The sequence below is a fragment of the Podarcis erhardii genome (genome assembly GCF_964252035.2).
Source record: "Podarcis erhardii genome assembly, chromosome: 2".
Classification (NCBI taxonomy): domain Eukaryota; kingdom Metazoa; phylum Chordata; class Lepidosauria; order Squamata; family Lacertidae; genus Podarcis; species Podarcis erhardii.
Window position 1 is genome coordinate 28649423 of NC_138498.1, and position 27063 is coordinate 28676485.

Genomic DNA, 27063 nt, shown 5'->3' on the forward strand with positions numbered 1-27063 from the left:
CTCGGGTTACAGACGCTTCAGGTTACAGAATCCGCTAACCCAGAAAAAGTACCTCGGGTTCAGGATGAGAACAGAAATCAGGCTCCGGCGGTGCGGCGGCAGCGGGAGGCCCCATTAGCTAAAGTGGTACCTCAGGTTAAGAACAGTTTCAGGTTAAGAATGGACCTCCAGAACAAATTAAATTCTTAACCCAAGGTACCACTGTATTTTTTAAAAAATGGGAAGAGAAACTGCAAATTAGCACTTTTGCGACATAGCAGGCAGTAGTATGTCAAAGTAGTGATTTTCTGTTACAGATAGGTAGCCGTGTTGGTCTGCCATAGTCAAAACAAAAAATTCCTTCCAGTAGCACCTTAAAGACCAACTAAGTTAGTTCTAGGTATGAGCTTTCGTGTGCATGCACACTTCTTCAGATACACTGAAACAGAAGTCACCAGACCCTTCTATATAGTGAGAAGGTGGGGAGGGGTATTACTCAGAAGGGTGGTGGGAATGGGTGATTGGCAGATAGCTGTGATGAGCGTGTTGACGACTCTTAACGACTGCAATAGGTCTTACAGGAAAAAGCAAGGGGTGAGAAGGTGAAAAATGGCTTTGTCATGTATAATGAGATAAGAATCCAATGTCTTTGTTCAGACCAGGTCTCTCCATGGTTTTAAGTTTGGTAATAAGTTGCAATTCAGCAGCTTCTCTTTCCAGTTTATTTCTGAAATTCCTTTGTAATAGAACAGCTACTTTGAGATCTTGTATAGAATGTCCTGGGAGATTGAAGTGTTCTCCTACTGGTTTCTCAGTCTTGTGATTCCTGATGTCAGATTTATGTCCGTTTATCCTTTGGCGTAAGGTTTGTCCTGTTTGTCCAATATAGAGAGCTGAAGGACACTGTTGGCATTTGATGGCATACACAATGTTAGACGATGAGCAATTAAATAGTCCCGAGATGGTATGTGTGATGTTGTTGGGGCCAGTAATGGTGTTGTCCGGGTGTATGTGGCAGCAAAGTTGGCATCTGGGTTTATTGCAGGAGTTTATTTCTGAAATTCCTTTGTAATAGAACAGCTACTTTGAGATCTTTGCTGCCACATACACCCGGACAACACCATTACTGGCCCCACACGAAAGCTCATACCTAGAACTAACTTAGTTGGTCTTTAATGTGCTACTGGAAGGAATTTTTTGTAGTGATTTTCTGTAAGTTAGGAAGCAGTTAGGCTCTGTAAGTTAAGCAATCCCTAGGCCGATTCAGAACTTCCTCATTACCAACTGAGAAACGACAGAGAATTCCTATTTGTGGTCATAAGACATAAGACGTGTTTCAAATGCAGGTGTTGGGACCTTGAATGTCTCTCTTCTTGGAACGGTTTCTACCAATGTTGCTGGTGACCAATGTTTTAGTTGGTTAGTTTTAGTCATGGCTAGTAGCGTTTGATAGCCTCATCCTCCTATGAATTTGTCCCATCTTTAATTAAAACCATCCAAATTGGTGGCTGTCGCTACATTTAGTGAGGGCAAAATCCATGCTTTGTTGTGTGAAGAAGCCTCTTAGCCTCTTGACTATCCTGAATCTTCCAGCTTCCCCTCACACATTTCTCCCTGCTGACATGCCTCTTCAGTTACTCCTTGAGGCAAGGTGTGTGCTGAACAAGTTGGATTGAGGGCAAAGGCTTTGTGGGAAAGGTGTGGGGATTTGTTTGTTTGTTTTTAAAGAGACAACTATATTTAAAACATTTATGTGCTGCATTTTGCTAATGATTTCCAAGGAGGGTTATAAAAATAATAAATAAACAGTACATGCAGGAAATACAAAGCACAATAGACAGTAGGAGAGTTTCAAATATTTAATATAGTAAACATGTTTTGAAATGTCTGAGTGACTGAGTGAAATGACTGTGTGAAAAATGAGTGAAGATAGATAGATAGATAGATAGATAGATAGATGGTGTTATGTACTGAAGTTCTCACCCTGGGCCAGCATGGGGATACTGTAGATAGTTTTCACTCAGGTCCACATATGCAAATAAGGGATTGAAAGTGACGTTCAGTGATTGGATAGTTTTAGAAAGTTGTTACAGTTGCGTGGTACTGGAGCTCTATATAAGCAGACTGGTTGAACCCTTCACTTCAGTTCTGTTCCAGCCTGTGAAGAAACAAGAGCTGTTTGAAGAATTGCTGTGTTGTCTGATATGTTCACCCACAACTTAACAGAGAGAGAGAGAGAGAGAGAGAGAGTGTGTTATGGCCCAGTGACTAAAAGACAATGAAGTTTGTGCCAGGCGCATTTTCTTTGGAGAGGATATTCCATAGTTGGGGCAGCCCCTCCCTTGTAGATGTTTCACTTCCCCCTCACTAGGAGATGACATTAAAAACAAGAACACAGGATTATGTTTGCATGCGAGTCAGAGATGCACACCCCGCCCCACCATAGCCAGGGGGACAGTTGCCCCCATCGGGGGAAAAAATCAAGTAAATAAATAAAAATACCTTTTTTTTAAAAAAGGAGAAAGATTCGGACAGATTTTTCTCAGCACTTGAGGTCAAAAGAAATTCCTAATGTGCTAGACGGAGCCAGACAGAGGATGATGACAGGTTGGTGTCCTGCACCCCCCCCCCCCAATATTGCATAAATCCTGCTGCGACCATGCGCCCCACATAAGGATTGACACCCCCCAAAATCTCTTGCCGGGAGGGAGAGAAGGAAGAAGTGCTGCTGGGAACTTCTTTGCAAGCATCGCCCCCGCCAGTCGGGCGGATCCCGCAGGGGGCGTCCGCTCCCTCCCAGAATGGCCCGGCTTGCGCCCCCCGCCCCGTCCCCGCCCTGCCCCGCCTCCCCATCGCGGAGAATAGAAGGGGCGGCGCTTGGCGAGCGCGCTCAGCGACGGCGAAGGAGGCCGGGCCGCGATCGGCGTGCGGAGAGCGGACGCGGCACGAGAAGCGGCAGCGGCAGGAGGAGCGGGCGCCTGTCCGGGGAGGCGGCGAGCAGCTGCAGCATCTGCAGCCGGCAGGCCCGGGGTCGTGATGTTGCCTGCGGCGCGGGCCGACTACCTGGCGCCCTGGTGGGCGTCGTGGCTGCACGGGCTGCCCCACTTGAGCCTCCGCCTGCAACCGGTCTCCAGCACCTTCCGCCCGAGGGACGCTGACTACCAGCAGGTGCGTTGCCCGCATGCCCGATGCATGCTCCTCTTCCCCCGTAGGGTAGAATGAATGGGGCGCTCTCCATGCAAACCCCCACTGCGGCTCTTGGCTGGGCCTCCCGCGCTTCGCAGCGCGACCTTCAGCTCTGGGGCGGTTGCTAGGTCCTGCGGTGGGAGCCCCCCCCCCCGGACTGGATCCCTCGGCCTATCGAAGAGGGAGGGAGAGAGATCCGGAGTGGCTCCCCCCCCCGTCGGTTTCCCACAAAATGCCTGCTCTCGACAAAACGCCTCCTCTAATGGAAGGGGCTTGCAACTCCGTCAAGTGCCGTCCTCGCTGCCCCGCTTTGTTTCTACCCCAACTCCTAGGGGCCGAGGTTCGTTCGCCCCCCCCCCCAAGTTGATGGGCATTGTTCAAATAGTGTGGGTGCCCCCACGTAGTGGCGTAGCGTGGGTTGTCGGCACCCGGGGCAAGGCAAGTAATTTGCGCCCCCTAACCCTAACCCCCAGATGTTGCGCCCGGTGCGGCCGGCCCCCCCTGCACCCCCCACGCTCCGCCACTGGCCCCACGTCTTGTGATGGATGGATTATGCGGGGCGGGACTTGCCTCCCCCCCCCCTATTTTATTCAAGTTATCACCCCTGCGCTCATCCATCCGTACCCCCGATGGCTATTCTGTGCTTGGTGGTCTCGTGAAATCCTCGTGGGCAGTTGTTGCCTTGCGCACCTTCCTATATGCTCCTGTGCGTATCCGATCAGGGCGCAAATGACTCGTGGCCGCCGGTCCTGTACTCTTTTGGAGTAAAGCAGACCAGCATCCAGTCTCCCGCAGTGCCTCTTTTGACCCCTTTTTGCGGCATCCCAGCCAATCGCCTGGTAGTTAAGATTCTATGGTGGGGGGGCAGCCCGGAAAAAATACCCCCAAACACGCCAGGTCCTGTGTCCTCTGGTGTGGGCAAGATCCAGTGGCTCTGATTTTAAATACTGTATTAAGCTGTGTAGCATTTTATCCCCTCCATCCGTCACCCACCCCACCCTTTTGGGGGGAATTGACCTGAATTGCAAATTAAAATAGACGCGCGCATTCGATGATGAGAGTTGTCATTTGAATTTTGCAAATCTTTTTAAAGAAGCAGGCGTCTCTGTGTTAATAAGACATCTTTCTGAGTCCTGCCTGAAGGTTATGCTTCGCTCTGCTCTTGCACATGAAAAGGCAGTAACATTTTCCATTGGCTTCCCCAAAACTTGACTCCGCCCTCCTCTCCCCATCTCCCTCAGGCCCACAAAATATAACATTCTTACCCCCCCCCCAAAAAAAAACCTTGCAAAACTAACCCTCTCTCTTATTTGCATGTGTGATATGCTAGAAACCCTCCTTGTCTGCTCTTCAGATAGCTGGATCCTTTATCTTCCCCCTCAGTTCCCTGTGCATCCTTGTTTGGGTGGAAATCTATTTGTAAGTAGCGATCCCGTTAACTTCAGTTGATTAGCTGAATGCTTCAGATACGCTGCTATCCATTCTGGATGCACAGTGTTTGTTGTATTTTGTCATCTGTGTATTTGGAGCAGTTCTGTTGTGTTTCCTTTGCTGTCCATATACTGGTTTGCCTTGGTAATGATGTGGCAGAGTTCTTCATTGCTCTGGGTCTTTATTGGTTGCATTTCTGTTTTTTTCTCCCACCCCTTCCACTGCCAATTTCAAGATGGCATACATTTTATCCTCACACCAAGCCTGTTAGGTTAGGCTGAGTGATGGTGACTTGATCATCTGAGGGTCACTCAGTGAGAACTTCATGGCTAAGTGGGTCTTCTTAGGCTGATAGTCTAGAACAGTGTTTCCTAACCTGTGGGTTTTCACCCAGAAGTGCAGATGGGTTGCGGACTTTATAAGTAAATCCCAAATATCACTTGCAGCCTTTAACTGGCATGAAGGAGTACCTCTTACAGCTGTTTTATTGGCTTATTATAATGCTGTGTTGATGCTTGTAACCGCATGTCTGAAAGACTCTGGTAGAGCATGTCACTGCTTAATCCCTGGGTCATGAGTCCCATGTTGGGTGAAAGATCTAGTCCAACCGCCTTGCAAGGGGTTGGACTAGATGACCCTTGTGGTCCCTTCCAGCTCTTCAATTTTATGATTCTGTGATTCTCATTGACCAGTTCTCTGCTGGCTGGTGATGCTTCTGGGGACGGTTTCCCACAAAGTGCTAATAGAGCTTGTATCAGAGGCAAGCTGTAATACTCAAAAGACTCCCTGTATGAGCACTTTCTGGTGAACCATCTCAGAACCCGTTAATAGTCAAGGGTAATTTGTAGTTTGCTTAGAAACAAAGAAGTTTGAGTGTATGTGAAGCCCATTTGCAACCAGATCTCACCACTTGTGCAGAAAGAACAATGGCTCATTGAACTATCATGTGACAGGACCCTCAAAGACAACAGCATTTCCAAAAATTGCCAGAACGTTGGTTTCATGTTGCCATTGAGTAGCCTGAACTTGTTGATGAAGAAGTAGTATCTGCGCTGCTGCCATTTGGTAGCCCATACATTTGGGAGGCAGGATTTTCAGCAACGACTGCTATGAAGACTGGAATGCAGAAGCAGGCTATGTTTCGGGAAGGATCTGAGACTGTGTCTGACAACCAATAAACCCTGCACTCAGCTGCTCTTTGGCAAAATGCAAGCTCTGTCATCCCATTGATACCTGCCAAAGTGGACTTCATCATGAAAAAATCATAAGATATCATGAAGTACAAATATTTTTAACAGGCCTTGTGTAACTGCGTTTGTGGAATGAATTTATAAAGTTGTTGTTGCAATCTGTCTGTCTCGAGACAATGGAGTGCCCCTCCAGAGGTCAAGCACCAAATTTATATTACTTACCAATCAGGTGTTGGTTGTTTTTACACTCCCATGAGCACAACAATGATTATCTTTGTAAGCCCTAAAAATATTTCATCAAATTATGTATGTTGCGTATATGTCTCACATAATGGTTGTAAAATAGGCAGACTTGCATTTTAAATGCACAAAACCAATGGCCACCGAAGACCTGTGGTCCAAAATTCATGTGAGAATACAGCGATGGGTTATTGCACAAAGTAAATTTGGACTTACGGGTTGCCGTACAAAAAAAAGGCTTGAAACCACTGCTCTAGGAAACGAACATTTCTTTTGGGCGGCTGTGTGCTTGTTCCAAAGATGGAAAAGTGGGAAGGTAGTGTCCGTAGAAACTATCTGCAGAAAGAGGCTTTGTCCAGTATAAAAATAAATTGAGTAGCTTTGCATCCTTAACCATCCCTTAGGCCTGCTTAGGTCACTTCTGTACTCTCTTGGAAATTATGGAGTGTGATACAGTGGTACCTCGGGTTACAGACGCTTCAGGTTACAGACTCTGCTAACCCAGAAATAGTACCTTGGGTTAAGAACTTTGCTTCAGGATGAGAACAGAAATCGTGCATCGGCAGCGCAGCAGCAGCGGGAGGCCCCATTAGCTAAAGTGGTGCTTCAGGTTAGGAACAGTTTCAGGTTAAGAACAGACCTCCAGAACGAATTAAGTTCTTAACCCGAGGTACCACTGTATGTGTTTAGCTGGTATTGCTTTGTCGGCAGGAAGTTGTGTACATGTGTGCTGCTCCAAGTTCCAACTGGGACTTGACCCTCACTGTGGGACTTGTCTCAAAGTTTCCCTGTGCGATTACTTAACCTGTGATATCAATGTTTAGTGCTCCCTTTGCCTTTTGATGTATTTGGAAGTCACTTTCCCTGCTGGCAGTTCCTCAAAATTACTATTAATAACCAAGGGTCCTGCAGTTATGTAAGTGTGCCCTTAATTAGTTCAGAAAGCCGCAAAGGTGAGAACCATTCCCTTTCCCTCTCTAATAGAGGCTGTCTGATTCTCATTATTCTTGCAGAGCCTGGTGGTATGTAGGCCAGCTCATTGCAATTGCTATGAAGATGTCAGTGACTTTTTTTACAACTACCTTATTGCTGTCAATTTGTTAGAATATGGGCCAGGAAAAGCAGAGTACTTAGGCTTTGTATGGAAGATGCTCCATTCATGAGTACTAGAGGAAAGGTCACTCAAGTTCATTCCCTGGAAACTGTGGGATCCTCAAGCTTGAAGTTCGCCTCTGGCTGAGATGCTTTTCTGCCTGAAGGTGCCTTCTGTGCAATTTAAAGCCTACTAAACCTTCTCTAACATAGTTGGCTCAATAAAAGTTATTTTCTTAAAGATTCAAGTCAGGTTTGGCATAGTATTTACCTAGGTGTTTTTTTTTAACCGCTCTGGTAAAAAAATAGTTGGAAAGAATCTTAATTCACGAGTCTGTGTAGGTCAGGCAATAACACTTCCTTTTTTATAGTCCTTTATGAATACATATATTCAGTTCAGATTACATAAAGCAATAGATTTATCTATGGATTGTACATAGCTGGCAGGAGTTTGAATACCGAGCACTTAACACCTGCTGGGCTAGATATACTTTCGTTTTCCTTTTGAAGGAAGCATACACTACTGCAAAGCCTTGTGAAAGATCTAAGGATTCATGCTGCTAGGCAACGCAGTATTGCCTCTGCTGTCACTTTAAGAATTGTATTGGCAAACCCTTTAGTAGAGATCATCAGAAATTCTGTTTTCTATTCCTTCTGCTGCGTTTTGCACACGCACCCACACGCATATGGCTTTCCTTATTCACTTTTTACTTCACAATTTCTGCATCTAATAATAGCAGCCTACATGCTGGTTAATAGCTAGAAATCTGATTGTGGGTGTGTGTGGGTGTGGGTGTAAAGGGTGAGCACATTTTCCCATTAAAAAAATCCAAATCTTGCAGGCCGGGTCTCAGCACCCAATCCATTTCCACTCAGTGCACACATGTATTTTAATTGGAAACTAGACTTTTCTTATGTTCAATACGTGTATTTTGTACTACAGTGGTACCTCAGGTTACAAACGCTTCAGATTACAGATGCTTCGCTAACCTAGAAATAGTACCTCAGGTTAAGAACTTTACTTCAGGATGAGAACAGAAATTGTGTGGTGGCGGCGCGGTGGCAGCAGGAGGCCCCATTAGCTAAGAACAGGTTAAGAACAGTTTCAAGTTAAGAACGGACCTCCGGAACGAATTAAGTACGTAACCAGAGGTACCACTGTATAGGACTGGCACCTTCAGTACAAAGAGTAGTTTAAGCAGTAGCTCTTTTCTTGTTTCCTAATTAATTACCTCAGCGTGGTGATTCTAATGTAGAGGAACTACTGTTTGTTCCTTTGGAAGTTGCTAACCCAAATTTAGAATGCCTACCTAGTTGGATGCCCACCTGAGTTCTTCTTGTCATTGGTCAGATGTTACCTTCCACCTTGGCAGGTGGTTGTGTTTCATTGCGGCACTGCCGTAATTAATTTTTTATTCACGGTGTAGTGCAAGTCGTACTACCTCTGCTTGCATGTCTCAAAATATTCTTTCCGCGGAATGTTTGGCAGCTTGCGGGTGAAAGCTTTCCAATTCCGTTGGCAGAAATGCTGAATCCAAACTGGGCTAATTGAATCCAGGACTTCAAGTCATTCCCCGTGTGGCTGAGGCATGTGATTGGCTGCGATTCTAGCTTGAGGCATAAGTGGGTAATGGCATTGGCAGATCTGTAGCAGGAAAAGGCGGAGAATGGCATTGAACTGGACATGACGGCAGCCAGTCTTTAGGTGTTTACCTGGAAAAGAAATGAATGGGGCTTGGGTTCAGGAAGCAAAGCCCCAACATTGTTTACATAAATTAGACCATGGGTATTCCATAGGAACAAGTACAGTGGTACCTTGGTTCCCGAACAGCTTGGCTCCCAAACGCCACAAAGTGAGTGTTTCGGTTTTTGAACGTTTTTTGGAAGCTGAATGTCTGCGGCTTCCGATTGAGTGCAGAAAGCTCCTGCAGCCAATCGGAAGCCACACCCTGGTTTTCGAACCGTTTCAGGAGTCGAACGGAGTCCCGGGATGGGTTAAGTTCGAGAACCAAGGTACCACTGTATTCTTCGCTATATTTTATTCCACAGAGAAGAGTCAGTCTAAAGGGCAGTGGTATCTCGGGTTACAGACGCTTCAGGTTACAGACGCTTCAGGTTACAGACTCCGCTAACCCAGAAATAGTACCTCAGGTTAAGAACTTTGCTTCAGGATAAGAACAGAAATCGTGCTCCGGCTGTGCGGCAGCAGCGGCAGGCCCCATTAGCTAAAGTGGTGCTTCAGGTTAAGAACAGTTTCAGGTTAAGAACGGACCTCTGGAACGAATTAAGTTCTTAACCCGAGGTACCACTGTAGTCCCTTCAAGGCAGGAATATGCAGCTGTCCCATGCGGCAGCTAGACTGGCGACTGGGAGTGGCCGCCGAGACCATATAACACAGGTCCTGAAAGACTTACATTGGCTCCCAGTACTGAGGGTTTTCAGCCCCACTGCTTTCTCACTGCAGTCCCTCACATCCCCAGCAAAAAAAAGCTCCATGTGCTCCTGAAGGTTGGAAGGCCCTTGTGGAGTAGTATCAGAGGTGAAAGAGAGGGTCTGCAACTCGATTGGAGAACAGCTTGCAATGCATGATTCCAGCCCTAATATCTTGAACTGTGGGTTGGCACTCACAACAATGACAAGATACAGTTCAGTTGGTTGGAGCGTGGTGCTGATGGCGCCACAGTTGCAGCTTCATCAATCCCCATATGGGACAGCTGCATATTCCTTCACTGCAAGGAGTTGGACTCTAGATGATCCTCAGAGTCCCTTACAAGTCTATGATTGTATGACTTGGCTTTTATCTCTCCACATTAAGGACTGATGTAGATAAGCAATCGCCAGCTAAACATTACGGATGTGGTATGTTTTGTGGTGGTTTCTGCTGCCCTAAGATAGGGCGTGCTCAGCCTAAAAGAGAATGCAGCCTCCTAATGTGTGCCCTAGTTGTTAACAGATTCGCTGCAAGCTTGTTGTCACAAGACGAATAGCTGGTAAACATCTTTGGTGCAACCTGAAACAGGGTTTCAAGATACAGCTACAAGGCATTGCTGGTAATAGAGAATTCAGATCACAACATCTGTGGGTCAGGAATGGCACAATTAAACTAACACATTCTTTCAATTTTAACTAGAGTTAATCGACCCTTGGGTATTATATTTGACCTCTCCAATCCCAATCTGTTTGAATTTGCAGAAAACCCCAATTAAGAATAAGCATAATTGCCTGTAGAAAATGAATGTACTTGGTCTAGAGGCTCCAGCATTGGTCAAATATTAGGAACTGAAAAAAGAATCTGCTCTCTCATAAGTTAGTATTCAAGGAGGGTTGGATCTCTCTAAAAATAAGGCCTCCCTTAATTCACTACAAAATTGTTTGAAACGGCAAGGCGGTTGAGATCTGAGTTGGCCTTGGAGATGAAGATAGTCCTATGGCATCTGAAAAATTACAAATTTATTGCAGTGTAAGGTTTTTTCTATTTCATCTGGTGCATGAAGTGTTCTGCTTGAGTGACGGATCACAGGAACAGAGAAGCCCTGTACAGTGGTACCTCGGTTAAGTACTTAATTTGTTCTGGAGGTCTGTTCTTAACCTGAAAATGTTCTTAACCTGAAGCACCACTTTAGCTAGTGGGGCCTCCTGCTGCTGCCGCGCCGCTGGAGCACGATTTCTGTTCTCATCCTGAAGCAAAGTTCTTATCCCGAGGTACTATTTCTGGGTTAGCGGAGTCTGTAACCTGAAGTGTCTGTAACCTGAAGCGTCTGTAACCCGAGGTACCACTGTACAGGCATTCAGAAGCTGGAGAAAGCAACATGGGATGGGGATGAGGTCTCTACCTCTACCACCATCATCCCTGTCCCATGAGTTTGACTGTCTGAAGCAGTGAGCCTGCTTCTCCCAGTATGGGCTCCCCATGCAATAGAGAACCCTGATTTCCCAGGGTTCCTCTTCTTGCAGACACCTTCACATGTACTGGAGGCTTTCTTGCTTCAGATAATCATCCTGCAATTTACGAAGGAGGACAGGGGTTGAGCTAGTGTGTTTTCTCCAGCTGCTAAACACATGACGACCACTGGAAGGATGCTGCTACAGGAAAGCCAGCAAATGCAGTGCGAGGAAGATGTTGTATTAAAATGCTATGCAGAGAATGTGCAAAAGAAATCCAGTTGAGAGTAGAAGTGCCAAACAAGGTGGGAGTAGCCTGCGCCTGGCTGCTAATGAATTTGCAAAGTGAGATGAATAGCGTCTTCCCTGTATGCCTAAAGAGGGGCAGTTGCGTTCAGTAGTGAACCTGTCACTCCCAGTCCCTCTTGAGCCCAAGTCTGATAGGCTAGAATGAGCACATGAATTCCAGCTTGGCAGCTGAAGTCTCCCTTTGAAACCTTTTTGCTGAAGTCTGGCAAGTGTCTTGCTGAATGCCCAGGAAAACCTGAGTTGCTTCTGTGCTGATTTCTGAGTCTTCGCTGTTTTTAATGTCTGATTTGGGTACATCCATTCTCTTGTACAGGTAGCCCGGCAACCTACATGGCAGAAGGGCCTTGCTGGCACAACATCGTCTTAGGAACGTAGTGGTGGCATATATCATGTTCAAACATGTAAAGGTGAATGGGCCTTTGATGGGAAGGTTGAGGCCACATGATAAGTGGATCTTGAGTAGATATGAGGGCTAGACTTGGCATTGGGGTTGTTTTAGGGTGGGGGATGCTAGTTCCTGGGTTGTATTCCTGATGAATGATGTAGTTCTACTAGTGAGCCATTGCATGTGGAGTGTGTGTGTGTGTTTGGGGGGTGGGGTGGGGTGGGGTGGGGAGTCTGTAAACCAGGCATAGCAAACTCGACCTGCCAGATGTTTTGGGACTACAACTCTCATCATCCCTAGCTAACAGGACCAGTAGTCAGGGATGATGGGAATTGTAGTCTCAAAACATCTGGAGGGCCAAGTTTGCCTATGCCTTGTTGTAAACAGTCCCAGGCCCTTTCAGCCCTTTCATCTGTGTAGTGGAAGACTCCTCCCTCAGAGTTGGCTTGTAGATCCTTGATGATGCATTTGACAAAGTGTTATTTGGGAGCAGTAGCTGGTGATTTGTGATGGGACTGTGGGTTTGTTTGTTTTTACTATTATTTGTTAAATTTCTACATAACACAGACTTTTAGATTTACTGCATAATAACCTCTCTACCCCTCCCCACCCCCACCCCCACCCATTCCGTCTCTGCATACGAGGGCTGGGCAATATCTGGTTTTCAACATTTATCACCAGCTAAAAACATCACAATATACCGAGCTATCATGATGTCCGAAATGAAGATGAAGCTATGTAGAGGCTTTGGCTGACTTCACGTTTTTCCCCGCATCATGGTTTTTGCATAGCACGCACACACAGCATGATATGTGATATATTGCCAGGTCAAAAATTATGAAACCGGTATCACAATGTGGACTTGAAACCGGTTTTGGACAATATATCACCCAGCTCTACTATACACTCAGATATACACAGACAGCAGACAGCAACATGGTATGTATCTGAAGTGGCGCCTGGCCTTGTAAAACTTCCTCTAAGATCCATTTGTTTAGTCTTTTAAGTTACCACCAGACAGTTCAGCTTCTAGCTGCCCCAGATAAATACAAAGTTGTCTGTTGTTTAGAGGGGACGTTCCTGTTCTGATTCATTTCGCCACTCTGAAATGCTCTTCTTTGGGGCCATGCTTTCATTTCCAGGGAGTGAAAGCCAGCCTGGTAGGATGTAGTTTGGGATTTCTCACAGTTTCAGGGTCAGTGTGCCCTGCCCAGAAGAAAATAAGTGGGAAGCTTGCTTTTGCTGGCTAAGGGAGAGAGGAGCTGGGCTTTCCCAGACTCAGTGCTGAAGGGGCATTTGGAATCATGACCTCGTGCAGATTGTGGCGTGAAACTTGTTTGTGTGGGACAGAATTACTTACCAGCATCCCAGGAGAGAGATGCTCTGTGCTTCGTCTAATTGCTGCTGAAGGTAATGTTGGTTGTTTATCAGCAGAAAGTGGGAGATACTTATGTCTCCATTAAGCGGCTAATGTGAAACCTCCGTGGGATAAGTACCAATGGCTCCTGCAGTTCTGCTGTCAGATGCACAGGCTGGTTTTATAAAAACAGGCTGTGAAATAATGCAAGGTAGTCAGCATATAGCAGCCAGCAATGATGCCTTTCAGAGGTTGTTGGACTCCCATTGTCCTAATCCGCATGATCAGGTGCTGATGGGAGTTGGAGTCCAGCAACATCTGCAAGGCACCAGGTCGGATACTTCTGATACTTGTAAGAATTGTTGCCTGCAAAACCACAACAAAACAAATGGAGGACAATGTCGCAAATCTTTCACTGAGCAAACGGGTAGAAGGTGAGAAAGCAAACTCCCCATTTAATGTTTGACACTTTTTATGTCTTGATTACAATTCTAGCAATGCCTCCTCTTTGCCTTCACACGTGCATACAGTACATGTGCAGAAGGAGGCAAGTTGTAATTTGGAAACGTCTGCAAGACCAAATCTTTTATGCATCAATTTGCAAGAGCGCATTCTACGCCACTGTTCACATCATAGATGGAATTCGACATATTGCGAAGTCTTGTTCTATCATTGAAAGGATTTCTCTCTGCACAAAAAAAATTTCCCCCTCCCCTAGTGTGCCCTCTAAATTTGTTTTAGGGGTTTTCCCAACCCTCTGGAGCAGATTTTAGGAGGGTGCAGGCCATGCATGGGGGAAGGAGCAGGGAGTCCTGTTATGCGCTGACAGGTTGCAGTTGGTGAATGTCACTCAGTGTCTTTGAGCCTTCTCTTATTATTTTCATTAAACTGTTTGGGGTACTGTGACTGTAGGGGAGACCGTGGGACATTGTGCTCATTAATGACATTAGGCTTAGCAACCAACACCTTTGTTAAAGCTTGTTGTTCCTATAAAGTTCCATGTGCAACCAGGTTTCTGTGCCTGAAGAATGCTTTAAAAAGTCACTGATAGTGTCCTTATGTCCTTCTGATGGCAGATGTCAGAGTGTTCCAAAGTGGGTGTTATATTTTATGAAGTCAACTGCATTGTCATAAATCAAAAGTGTATCACCCAATATTGGGATTAAATCCTTCACAGTTATTGCTTGAGAGCTGCTCAGTTCTTTCTCACTTTGGAGGGGAGAAGTTATCTGACAGATGCTGTTAAATAAATGACAGTTTTTTATGCCACATTTTGGACCAGTGTGATGGACAAAAGCCTACAAAAAACTGCGTGCACACTGTGTGCGATGTGTGTTTGTGCATGCAGATAACATCCAGGTTGCTGGGATTGCTGCAAAATATTGTATTGGAAGTTTAGCTGGTGATTGGTGTCCTGGTTTCAGCTGCATGTGTTAGGAGTGGGGTGTGTGTGTGTGTGTGGAAGAGTAGTAGTATTGTACCAAAGCATATTGACAGGAAGGAAGCACTTAGACAATGCACAGTTGTATTGGACTTCTTGCTTGGCACTTCTGACCTCTGATTCACAGGCAAAGCTAGGAGAGCTTCTGGTTTTTGTAGATTAGTGCAAGACTTCTTTGCTTTTGCACTGATAAGTCATTGTGCTGCTAGAGGGGCACAGTCTCAAAGTGCACCAAATGTAGGCATAAAACAACAACCAGTGAGGATCTCCTCATTCCTATTGAAAACTATGTCATTTGTAATTATGTCACCCAACTTGTACAGGGATAACTTATTCTGAATCCTCAGAACCCCAATTTTAACTTGTTCCAACTCTGCGCACCATTCGCTGTGCAGATGCATTTGAAAGGTTGGTTAAGGACATGGAATCCAAGAGAGTTCGTGCTAGGGCTTCCAGGAGAGAACGGCAAGTCCCAGTCTAAAAGTGGGGAGGCTTGCAAAAGCCTTTGTGAGCCTCTCCCTCCCCCCTGTATAATCGGAGGAAGATTGGGAACTTGGGAGGGGGCTTGCGAAAGCTTTTCTCCTTCCAAGTCCAATCTTAAAGGCTTTTGTGAGCTTCCTTCTCCAGCTTTAAGATCTGAGCGAACAGGAATGTGACTGTCAACCAAAATAATGTCACATGATTGCCAGGTGAGTGGCTCCTTCCACCTGCTAATTTTGGCGGGATAGTCAGATCCTGATAAGGATCTGGACCATGGAGCCAAAACTGGTTCCCACCTCCTGGGTTATCTGAACCTGGGTTTGTGGTTTAGCTCTCCCCAAACAAACTGTGAGCTGCAACTATGGTTTGTCCTGTGATTTACTTTGGAGAATGAAACCACTAGCATAGGTTGGGACAACAAGGTAAGCCAAACGGTGACTTGGCACAGCAGCAGAATGACCAGGCAGCTTCAGTCTCTCTTCCAGAATCCCATACAGTAGAATCATAGAATTGTAGAGTTGGAAGGGACCAATACAGGAATCTTAGCTAAAGCATCCACGCATGACTTAGCATTATATACGAATGACAACTGTATGTTCATGAAGGAACTTGAGTGAGTATCATTGTGAAATTAGCCCCCCTTTCAGTTTTCCTGGTGACATTGTGGTTGACTTTTCGGGATAACTTTAGAGCTGTTCTGATTCTGCTCTCCTTCCCCTCCTTCTGCCATTCCTGCAGCAGACATGAGCTGCAGAAAAGCTAAAGGCAAGAGTTTGGCGGCGTTTGAAGAATAAGGTGACCATTGAGACTGGGAGTAGTAAGTAAGGGGGCAAAGAGAGGGAAAGGTGATGGTTCACGATGTCTGAGGATATCAAGTGAGCTCACCTCAGGGGTCAGCAAACTTTTTCAGCAGGGGGCCAGTCCACTGTCCCTCAGATCGTGTGGGGGACCGGACTATATTTTTTTTTGGGGGGGGGGGAATGAACAAATTCCTATGCCCCACAAATAACCCAGAGATGCATTTTAAATAAAAGCACACATTCTACTCATGTAAAAACACCAGGCAGGCCCCACAAATAACCCAGAGATGCATTTCTACTCATGTAAAAGCTCACTGATTCCCGGACCGTGTGCAGGCCAGATTGAGAAGGCGACTGGGCCCCCGGGCCTTAGGTTGCCTACCCATGGCTCAGCTCATCCTTGCCTTGCTACGATGGGGAGGTAACAAACTGGGGAAGGGCTGTGATAGAATATCTGCTTCGCATGCAGAAGCTCCCAGGTTCAACCCCCAGCTTCTTTAGATAGGGCTGAGAGCAGCGTTTGAAATTCGCCAGGCGCATTTTGCACATGGCTATTGCCCACTTGGGACCAAGTGAAGATGCCTGGGTGCCAGGATAACGCCTGACATCTCCACCATGTGGCGCTGCATGCCTGGGGACCCTTGGATCTTGCCTGTTTTCACATACTAATACCACATTTTTTAGAGTTCTATCAGTGATATTTTATCTGCACAATCAGAATGAATTTCAGGAATCAAAAAGTCGTATTGGGAAAATACAGCTTTCGAGCCGCCTGGCCCCAAAATGGCAAATAGACATCCCGTTTTGGCGGGTGGCGCTGTGGTCTAAAACCACAGAGCCTAGGGCTTGCTGATCAGAAGGTTGGCGGTTCGAATCCCTGCAACAGGGTGAGCTCCCGTTGCTCGGTCCCTGCTCGGGCCTACCTAGCAATTTGAAAGGACGTCAAAGTGCAAGTAGATAAATAGGTACCACTCTGGTGGAAAGGTAAATGGTGTCTTCGTGCGCTGTTCTGGTTTGCCAGAAGCAGCTTAGTCATGCTGGCCACATGACCTGGAAGCTGTACGCTGGTTCCCTCGGCCAATAAAGCGAGATGAGCGCTGCAACTCCAGAGTCAGCCACGACTGGACCTAATGGTCGGGGGTCCCTTTACCTTTACCTTTACCTTTAACCCTGCTTTAAGGAACCACTGGGCTCCTGGCTTATACATTTGAATTTCTAACACCGGTTGAGAGAGACTCCTGCCTGAAAGCCTGAAGAACTGCTGCCAGTCAGTGTGAACAATACTGAACAAGAACCAGCATGCGAAGGTTACTGTGATTTGGGATGTTTTAACAAAATCTGCCGTTCTTCCCTTATGCAGTATCCAAGAGCCCATATAGAGCCCTTACGTGGGCTCCCTATTGGTAGGAGAAAATAACAGAGGCCAACCAGAGAATATTGAGAAGCAAAGCAGCTAGTAAGCCTGATCTTTATTGATCTGTTGCAACTCACATACAGGAAAGGAGGAGGACCAGGAACAAAGGTGTGCCTGCCCTTATATAAGGTAAAGGTACCCCCTGACCATTAGGTCCAGTGATGACTCTGGGGTTGTGCGCTCATCTCACTCTATAGGCCTAGGGAGCCGGCATTTGTCCACAGACACCTTCCAGGTCATGTGGCCAGCATGACTAAGCTGCTTCTGGCAGACAAATTCCCTGCCCCACCCACCCATCCATACATCATACATACATCGCAGAAGGGGTGTAACCCAAGACCTCCCCCCACAAACACCATACCTACATCATAGAAAAGGTGATCTACAACAGAAATTTGAGTGTTGTTGTTTCTCCTGTCTGGCAGGTTTTCTGATAATGCCTTATCTGATTGCCTTTCCTGGTGGTCTGCCCATTCCTTTGAAATGGTGATTACCCACTTCCTGAGACAATGGGAAAGTTCCCCCACCCCCTCCCTCCTTGCAGAGAAAACATTTGGTCACTTTGGGAGTCAAAATGGTTTCAGTTAGTCAAAATGGTTTCAGGAAAGTCTTCCTGTGCTGCTCCAGACATTGATACATTTTTGAGCATTTATTATATTTTCATGACCTTATAACAGGGACTATGTGTGATGACCATTCTAAATACGAAGGTTTCTGCAGGGTCCCACGTGGACAGGGAAGCATGCCTTTTGCAAGACCACAGACCTTTCCCTGCTTGGTGATATTAGGCCACATTAGAGAGGACGTTTGAGGGCTGAGTGCGTGGGGCGCTGTGCCAGGATGAAACTGAGCGGCCATTTATCAGCCCTGTAGCTGGCGGTTGGGGAAAGGAAGCGGGCAGAGTTATTTCTTCCTTCTCTTGTTTCTCCTCCCACACACCCACCCCTTTGTGAAACGCTGCTCTGAGCTCAGGATTGGAAGGGGCCCAAGTGGGAGCAGATACAGGCCAGGCTGCGGACTGTTGCCTCTTGCGATCTTGGCACAGCTTGGGATTATTGGTGCCAGCAGGGAAGCGGGCTTTGGAGCGTGGCACAGCAGCCGCCCACTCTGGGGGATCCCTGATGGTAATCCTTCCCTTCCCAAGGGCACTTGGTGGTGTGAGTGTTGGCGATGAAACGTGCACTGAATGCTTCTCTTCGCAGGCAGAGAATAAACTGGCGGTGGGGGTCTGCTGCCAATCAAAGCTATGTGACTGCAGCATCTTTGGCGTGCTGTTTTGCCTGTGGCAGGTGACTGCATACTGTGTCTTGAGCTTTGTCCCCGAGTGCAGCATAACTCAGTACTTCACCAACTGCTGCGCAGTCAAATACAGTACAGTGGTACCTCGGGTTAAAAACTTAATTTGTTCTTAACCTCAAACTGTTCTTAACCTGAGGTACCACTTTAGCTAATGGGGCCTCCTGCTGCTGCCGTGCGATTTCTGTTCTCATCCTGAAGCAAAGTTCTTAACCCGAGGTACTATTTCTGGGTTAGCGGAGTCTGTAACCTGAAGCATCTATAACCTGAGGTACCACTGTATTGGATCCTTCCTAAACACAGGTCTCTGTAATCGTAGAATTGTAGAGTTGGAAAGGGACCCTAAGTGTTCTCTAGTCCAACCCCCTGCAATGGAGGAATCTCCAGGACAGATGGCCATCCAACCTCTGCTTTAAAAATGCAATTGTCTTATCCCATGTGCATTCATCCATCAGGTCCACACCTCTGCCAGTGGCTGTTTCTCATTGAACTATACACAGAGGTCAAAATTGCCAATTAAGTTTCACAGGGCAGGAGGTATTTCTGTATCACTCTCTGTATCCAGACCTTCAATGCTGCGCCTTTTATTTCTTTTAGCAGTGCTGCTTCCAGAGGGCTGATGTGGAATGCGGCGCTCGTGGCATGCTTTTAATCCTTTCCTTCCTTGCCACCTCTGTGCTCCAAATTGGCTCCAGTTTTAAACACAGGCTTTCCTTCGTGAGCCTCATTTATTTCCTATTCTGATGTGAGTCTCTCCCATGGCCAGTAGGGAGAGGAGTACGTTTTATGTGTGTTGGTGGTGGACAAAATAAGTGGCCTGTGGTCTATGGTCTCTGTTTATAGCATGATGGTAGCCATCCTGAGCTTGACAGAATAAGAAGAGGAGTTTGGATTTGATATCCCACTTTATCACTACCCGAAGAAGTCTCAAAGCGGCTAACATTCTCCTTTCCCTTCCTCCCCCACAACAAACACTCTGTGAGGTGAGTGGGGCCGAGAGACTTCAGAGAAGTGTGACTAACCCAAGGTCACCCAGCAGCTGCATATGGAGGAGCGGGGAATCGAACCCGGTTCACCAGATTACAAGACTACCGCTCTTAACCACTACACCACATATTGCTATCATATTTTGACCACTGCTTCTGTATAGACTAAGCAACCTCTCCTGCACTGAAAAACGACAACAACCACAGCAACAGAGAGCATGGGTTAAAAGATGGCCCTGGTACATTTTATGTTTGGTTCATTACCAAATTTAAAGTGTGATCCAAAGGCTCTGTGTGTTTCTTCCCCCCACCCTTCAAAATACCTTTCATCAAAACTTTTTCACAATGCTGTATTAATTCATTTTTTTATTCTAAATTGCATACTCTAGATTGTCAGTTACTAGGCTATGGAATAATCCTTGTCTCCTTGAAATGCTTTTTACAGAAGCAGATAAACCCACCCCTTAATATATTTTTTAAAAAAACCTACCACTGAGATTGGATCCTTTTTTCTTTTTTTTAAGGTGATTCAAACTGGTGGAGGGGGAGGAAGTGACTTGTGTGATTTAGATCAGAGGAAGCTATGACAAGAGTACAGGTTCTTGGTGTCTACTGTAGATAGCTTGGAGGGTTGTGTTATTTTTGCTCCCGAAGCATGAAAATATCACACTGAGCAAGGCCTGCCTTTGTTCTTCTGTCCTTTCAAGTTAAAGGTCTCCCTTGCCACAGAAGGCTCTCTCTGTTAACAAACACTTGCTGTTTGTTTGCCACTGGTCTTGTGGGGGGGGGGGGGAGCCCTTTTATTCCCCTGTGTGACCTTGCAAACCTTACAGCCTCTCATTTGACTTTCCACATAATCAGAGCTAGGCCTTTTTTTGCTGTCAAGTGACATTGTATGGCTGTGTGCTTTGACGGTCTGTGCCTCTCTTCACCCCTGTGTTCCAGCGCTGGTTTGAACCTGCTGATGGGAGCCTCTGATCTTAACCCAGTCTGACAAAGCATCCTTCTATCCCGTGGGTGGAAGAGAGGCCTCTCGACAGCGGCTAGGAATAGGCCTGGAAACACTGCTCTGTGCCTGAAGCACTCCTTGCAACTCTTTAAAAAACAAAAACCCTCTCCCATTTTTTTTTGTGTGGGGGGGGGGGCGTGCTTCGTGTTTGGCCCCTCTCCTCCACAAGACCCTTACTGTTTCCAGGGTGGGTTGATGAAAAACAGCCCCACACAACCAGCCTCTGAAGTGAGTGGGCTCAATAATGCTTTATTGAGGAGAAACAGCGTGGGAGACTGCATTGATGTGTCGGTTCATACATTTCCTCTTCTCTGCCATCATAATTCCATACAGCTTATATGTGTGTAGCCATTTGTGTATGTATATGTATGTGAAATATTTCTTCCTGGGTTTACTGTTCTCTTACAACTGCCCAGAATTTCAATTAATTCCATACACTGTAGGCAGGGATTGAAATTAGCCAGGCGCATTTTGCGACTGAGTGAATGGAGCCTGACATCTCCGCCACCTGGAGGTGCATGGGGATCATTGGATCTTGCCTGTTTCCACACACCAATACCGCATCCTGTACAATTCTATCAGTTATCTTTTATCTCTGCAAAATCAGAATTAATTCCTGGAACCAAAATGCTTTTTCTGTGCAGCCTGAGCAGGAGCAGTTATAACATCGTTATAATTAATGGTTTTAGCTTGTCTCCACTTACCTGACCCCAGAGCTCTGCTCACGGTTGTGAAGAATATTATTACATTATGAATGATCTGTGTCAACATTAAGAAAAAGAGCTTGGTATATGCCAATATCTGTGGGGACTGTCCCTGGGGATCATGTGACTTTTCTTCTTTTAAGTTCTCAAAGTTCTTAACCTAGCTCAAGGTTGTCATCTGAAGTAGCCAGGTGTTTAACTGATCAGTCACAGTCCATCATTTGAAAAATAAGGCTTGAGAGCCGTCTTGATCCAAAATGGCAACTTGACATTCCATTTTGGCGACTGTGGCCTTGGTTTAAGGAGCCATTTGGCACCTAGCTTACAGATCTGAGTTTCTAACACTGAATGTAGTTAACCACTTCACTGGCTGTTACACTTATGAGTTGTGAATTGGGAAGTCTCTGGTCAGCTTTCATGGTCTGAGGTGAATCTTCGTTTTCTCTGCCTTAGTGCCCTCTGCCTCCCATCTGAAGTAAGGAAGAAAATATTAATAATGGTGTATGTTACAAAGTGGTGGTTATAAGAATTGCTGATAGCGAATGCAAGTGAGTTTCAGTGAGAGTGTTGGTTATGGGGTAGTCTAGAAGCACTGGGAATAAATATGTGAAGAGCTTTGTACATTTTGTGGAGGGGAGAGACTGCTTTGCAGATCAAATTGTTTTGTTAAAAGTATGTCAGGCAGCCCCTTGGGGGAGCATACTCCTGGAGTTCCCGGCATAAATATTAAACTGATGATGAGGTGAGAAATACAAGGATTTCCTGCAAGCACCTGTAGGGAGAAGCACTAGCCTAGAAATGGAAGGGATTAGTACCACCAGGAAGTGGCTAAAAAAGGTAAAGGACCCCTGAAAGTTAAGTCCAGTCGCGAACTGCTCTGGGGTTGCGGCGCTCATCTTGCTTTACTGGCCGAGGGAGCCTTCTGAGTCATGTGGTCAGCCTGACTGAGCCGCTTCTGGCAAAACCAGAGCAGTGCACAGAAACGCTGTTTACCTTCCTGCCAGAACAGTACCTATTTATCTACTTGCACTTTTTGGCGTGCTTTTGAACTTCTAAGTTGGCAGGAGCTGGGACCGAGTAACGGGAGCTCACTCTGTCACGGGGATTTGAACCACCAACCTTCTGATCGGCAAGCCCAAGAGGCTCAGTGATTTAGACACCAGCTGCTTTACAAGGTGGCCTAGGAAAAAATGTGAAGCAACGGAAGAATCATATGAGCTATATAAATCTCACAATGATAAAAACCAAGGCTAAAAGGCCTTTTAAAAAAATCAGCATTCATTAATTCATAATTGTATTTGTATGCCACTTTTCCATGCCAAAATAAAAATCATGCACAAAGTGGCTTACAACAGAGAACAGGGATGCAACTGCAAAAACAGAACAAAAAAATTATTAACAACATAGTGAAACAACAACACAATACGTAGCAAGTATAACATACAGAAAACAATGTTTCAGTACTATAAATAACAGCAAAGATTACTTTAACAACAAAATAGCAAAAAATAACAAATGGCAAAGTAACATAGGAGCTTGTTGGTTTCACCTTGGTCCTAGATATGTTGCTTACGGTCCCTCTCCTGCAGCAACTTGCAAGCCTTCCAAAGACAGAGGGTGGGAGCTGGAAATCCCCTTCCCATGGTGTTATTATGCCAGCAAATGAAGATAAAAAAATTAATAATAATCCAAATCAAAAGCATGTTCAAAGCATGCTTGAACATGCAGAGAGAAGTATTTGTTGAGTTTCTTCAGGGAGAGAGGTCTGTAGTCCAGGGGCCACTGCAAAGTAGGTCCTGTCTCTGGTGCTCTCCAAATCGGTCTGCTTCAGCAGGAGACGAGAGCCGGGCTTGGGAGGAAGGTCTTTAATACTACAAAGGTTAATATAGGTGTAGGCAGTAGATAATGGGGTCCTAGGTCAAGTTAGGGGAGCTGTGGCTTATCAGATGTTGTTGGCATACAAATCACCTTGTCTCTGACCACTAGACATGCTGGCTTGGAGCTGGGAGTCCAACAACATCTGGAGAGCCACAGATTCCCCACACCTGGTTTAGGACTTCAACAACAGCATCTTAAAATGAGCACAGAAGCAAATCTCTTAACAGTGAGCACATTCGGATGTGGGTGTTGTTTGAGTTCATTTTCCCGGTGAGAAACGGGCAGAAGCGCTGGCATTATAATGTTCTTTTTAATGGCGAAGTACCTGTTGCATTACAGAACTGCGGCTTTTGGATTGATGCAGCGCCGTGTTACAGTAAATTTCATTTGCACCAGCAGGCGTGGTGTAAGATACAACATAAGGTATCGTCAGCACCCTTCTTATGCCTGTGCAATTAATTCTGTCCATCCCCCCCCCCCCATCTGAAGGTCGGCGGTTCGAATCCCCACGGGTGACCTCCCATTGCTCGGTCCCTTCTCCTGCCAACCTAGCAGTTTGAAAGCACTCAGTGCAAATAAATAAATAGGTACCGCTCTGGTGAGAAGGTAAACGGCGTTTCCGTGCGCTGCTCTGGTACGCCAGAACCGGCTTAGTCATGCTGGCCACATGACCCAGAAGCTGTACGCCGGCTCCCTTGGCCAGTAAAGCGAGATGAGCGCCGCAACCCCAGATTCTGTCACGATTGGACCTAATGGTCAGGGGTCCCTTTACCTTTAGGGCAAAAATAATCAGACAGGACTTTGCCGCTTTCCCTAGGAAGCTTGTGGGAGAGGCAGGGTGCTCCAAATGCCATCACTCACAGTCCTTGCAGAACTCTCCATTTTGGAATAGCCCTCAATGAGCTCCCCCACTTTCTCCAGACTCCCTCCTAGTTTCTCTACGGTTATCTCTTTGCTTCTGGCCGAATTGCCATCCGGCTCTGGAACCAGCTAGTACCACGTTTCCACCCTGTTGTGGTGTGTGGCAAGGAGGGGAGAAACAGAACTGGGCATTTGGCCGTCTCGCTTTGTTTCAGAGGTTATCTGCACGGAAGGTTAAGGCTGTTCAGACCTAAACTTGGCCACTTGCAGGGAGCGGGGGTGAAATGAGAAGCAGCATTCATGGGTTTCTGAGTCATGGGCCATGAGACAGTTCTGACCCCTTTCTCCAGGAAATGGTTTGTTTGCTATTTAGGAGGCTATTGCTGGCCTGAACCGCTGCACAGCTGTGTTTTATCACGACTGAGAATCTTAAACAGAGAGCAGGGGCAGCATATTGGCAAAGTGCTCATCGAGCATATATCTCAGTCTTTGGCTGCCCACATTAAATCACATTACCCAAAATTTATGTTTCAGATGTGCATTTTTCTGCATGATGTGGGGCACTGTGTCTAAGCTGTCCTGAGTATTTGTTCTGCTGAAGAGCTTTTTGGGGCTGGGTGGCTATAGAACAGGGATCAGCAAACTTTTTCAGCAGGGGGCCGGTCCACTGTCCCTCAGACCTTGTGGGGGGCCAGACTATTTTTTTTTGGGGGGGGGGAGAGAAACGAATTCCAATGCCCCACAAATAACCCAGAGATGCATTTTAAATAACAGGACACCTTCTATTCATGTAAAAACGCCAGGCAGACCCCACAAATAACCCAGAGATGCATTTTAAATATCAGGACACATTCTACTCATGTAAAAACACCAGGCAGGCCCCCAAAATAACCCAGAGGTGCATTTAAAATAAAAGGACACATTCTACTCATGTGAAAACACTCTGACTGTCCACGAGCTGGATTTAGAAGGCGATTGGGCCGGATCTGGCCCCTGGGCCTTAGTTTGCCTACCCATGCTATAGAAGCTGAGTGAATTAGCATGCTTGCTCAATTTAAGTGCAATCTTTGGGATTTTCACAGATTTTGGATGCGTTAAGCAATTATTGTAGCAATAGATAAGACTGTGCAAGCTTCAAACAAAGTAGCAAAAGTAGAGGCAAGAAGTGATTTTTTTTTTACCTGCTGAAATGTTTCTGTTTCAAAAAAATGCATTGTTGCACAAAGTTAATTTGTGGCACAACGGATGTATACAACACCAGTCAAGCTAGGAAATTTCAATGCTACAATTTAGTATATATATTTTTCAGGTGACTCTTCCATGGAAGCATTCTTTCATATATCATCTGAATGCTCACTTTTGGGGGCATGCAGAAATTAATTTTCAGGGCCTCATTTTTCTCCTTGAAAATCCAAACAATTTAAAGGACGCATAAGCTGTTTGTTTGTTGTGTATTAAAAGGTTTTACATTGGGCGGGGATTCAATCCAGCTAAGTTGTTGCATGTGTGAAACGAGGTCCGCTTGCACAATAGGGGTTTCCCTCCCTCTCCTTCCCCTGTGCCCCCAAATCTACTTCGGAGGGTTGGGGGATAACAGATTAGAATAGATTTAGGGGATACATGGGGAAAGAGAACATGAAAAGTCTCATTGTATGCCTGGACTTCATTCCCCATTCACATACCCCACTTAAAATTATGTCAAATTCCACCCGTTTCAGCAAAAAGCAGTTTGCATGACATGCTTTTAAAAGGTTATGCTTGTGAAATACAAGTTGGCTTAGTCTGCAGAGCAGCAGACTCTTAATCTCAGGGTTGTGAGTTCAATCCCCATGTCGGGCAAAAGATCACTGCATTGCTAGATGGCCCTTTTGGTCCTATCGAACTCTTATGATTCGTAAGTCAAGTATGCTGAATCAGTTTACAGTCACTGGAAAATTTTCTGGAAAAGCTTCTGCTTTCAACATTTCCCAGAAAAATCAACATCACTGGTGAGAGGTATGAAGGTCCAGAGCAGGCATGGGGAGAACTTTGGCCCTCCAGATTTTGCTGGACTAAAACCTTTTTTTAAAAAAAAGTTATGGATGTGTTTGCCACCCTGGGCTCCTCTGGGAGGAAGGGCGGGATATAACTTGAATAAATAAAACTCCCATGTCCCTGGCCATTGGCCATGCTTGCTGGGGCCGATGGGAATTGTGGTTTAGCAATATCTGGAGGGCCAAAGGTTCCCCTCAAGTGGTCTACAGTTCATGCTGCAGATGCCATGGGATAATGCTTAATATCATGGGTAGGCAAACTAAGGCCCAGGGGCCGGATCCGGCCCAGTCGCCTTCTAAATCCGGCCCACGGATGGTCCAGGAATCAGCATGTTTTTACCTGAGTAGAATGTGTGCTTTTATTTAAAATGCATCTCTCGGTTATTTGTGGGGCATAGGAATTCGTTCATTTCCCCGCCCAAAAAATATAGTCTGGTCCCTCTCAAGGTCTGAGGGACAGTGGACCGGCCCCCTGCTGGAAAAGTTTGCTGACCCCTGCTTAATATGGTCCTAAGGCAAGTGTCAAAGTTCTTATTACTGAAGCTAAGCATTGAGCTACCTAGATGGAGGTATGCTTTGGAGGAAGAATATTGGTGTAAATGCAATTATAATAAAAGTTTTATTGGGGCAATTGGAAGAGGGCAAGGGAAGCAATGAGGGTCCCAACATATATGGAGAAGGGGGGATTTTCCTTTCGCCTTTCCAAGCAGCTTGGCAGATGGTAGAAGGGGAGCCGAGTGTATTAGCTTCCGCCTGCTAAGCAGCTGTGCCCTGGACAGCTGCAATCCATTTGACATGAACTATAGATCCACCTCTTAAAGCCAAAGCATAGGAGTGTTCCCTAGGGCCCAGCCAACTCTGGGGGTCTGCCTGTCAGGTTGTGCCCTTCCACAACAACCGTTTTGTATTGCAAATTGGCATTTGTTGCACAAGTGGACTACTGAGCAATTAAAACGCACGCATAGAATTGCATCTGGAGTGTGTGTCTGCTGCAGAATATGTACAAGAAGTTTGCAACTTGTATAGTAATCACTCCTAGTCAGTTCTGGCAAAACTCTATTCTAACTTCAGGGGGTCAGCTTTGAAATATAACCTGCACTGCATAGAGAA

At 46.0% G+C, this 27063-nt stretch overlaps 1 protein-coding gene across 2 annotated transcripts in view; it reads left to right on the forward strand.

Annotated features, from left to right (window-relative positions):
* Positions 1-2994: 2994 nt before the first annotated feature.
* TTYH2 (tweety family member 2) overlaps positions 2995-27063 on the forward strand; it is an 81497-nt gene continuing 57428 nt past the window's right edge. Inside the window, exon 1 of one of the 2 annotated variants that reach the window (XM_081849755.1) lies at positions 2995-3147. In XM_081849755.1, coding sequence (XP_081705881.1) covers positions 3016-3147 — 132 coding nt within the window. In that variant the 5' untranslated portion in view covers positions 2995-3015. Of the gene's footprint in view, positions 3148-4469; positions 4585-27063 lie in introns of those variants that run through there. The other variant, XM_081849753.1, reaches the window with a different exon arrangement.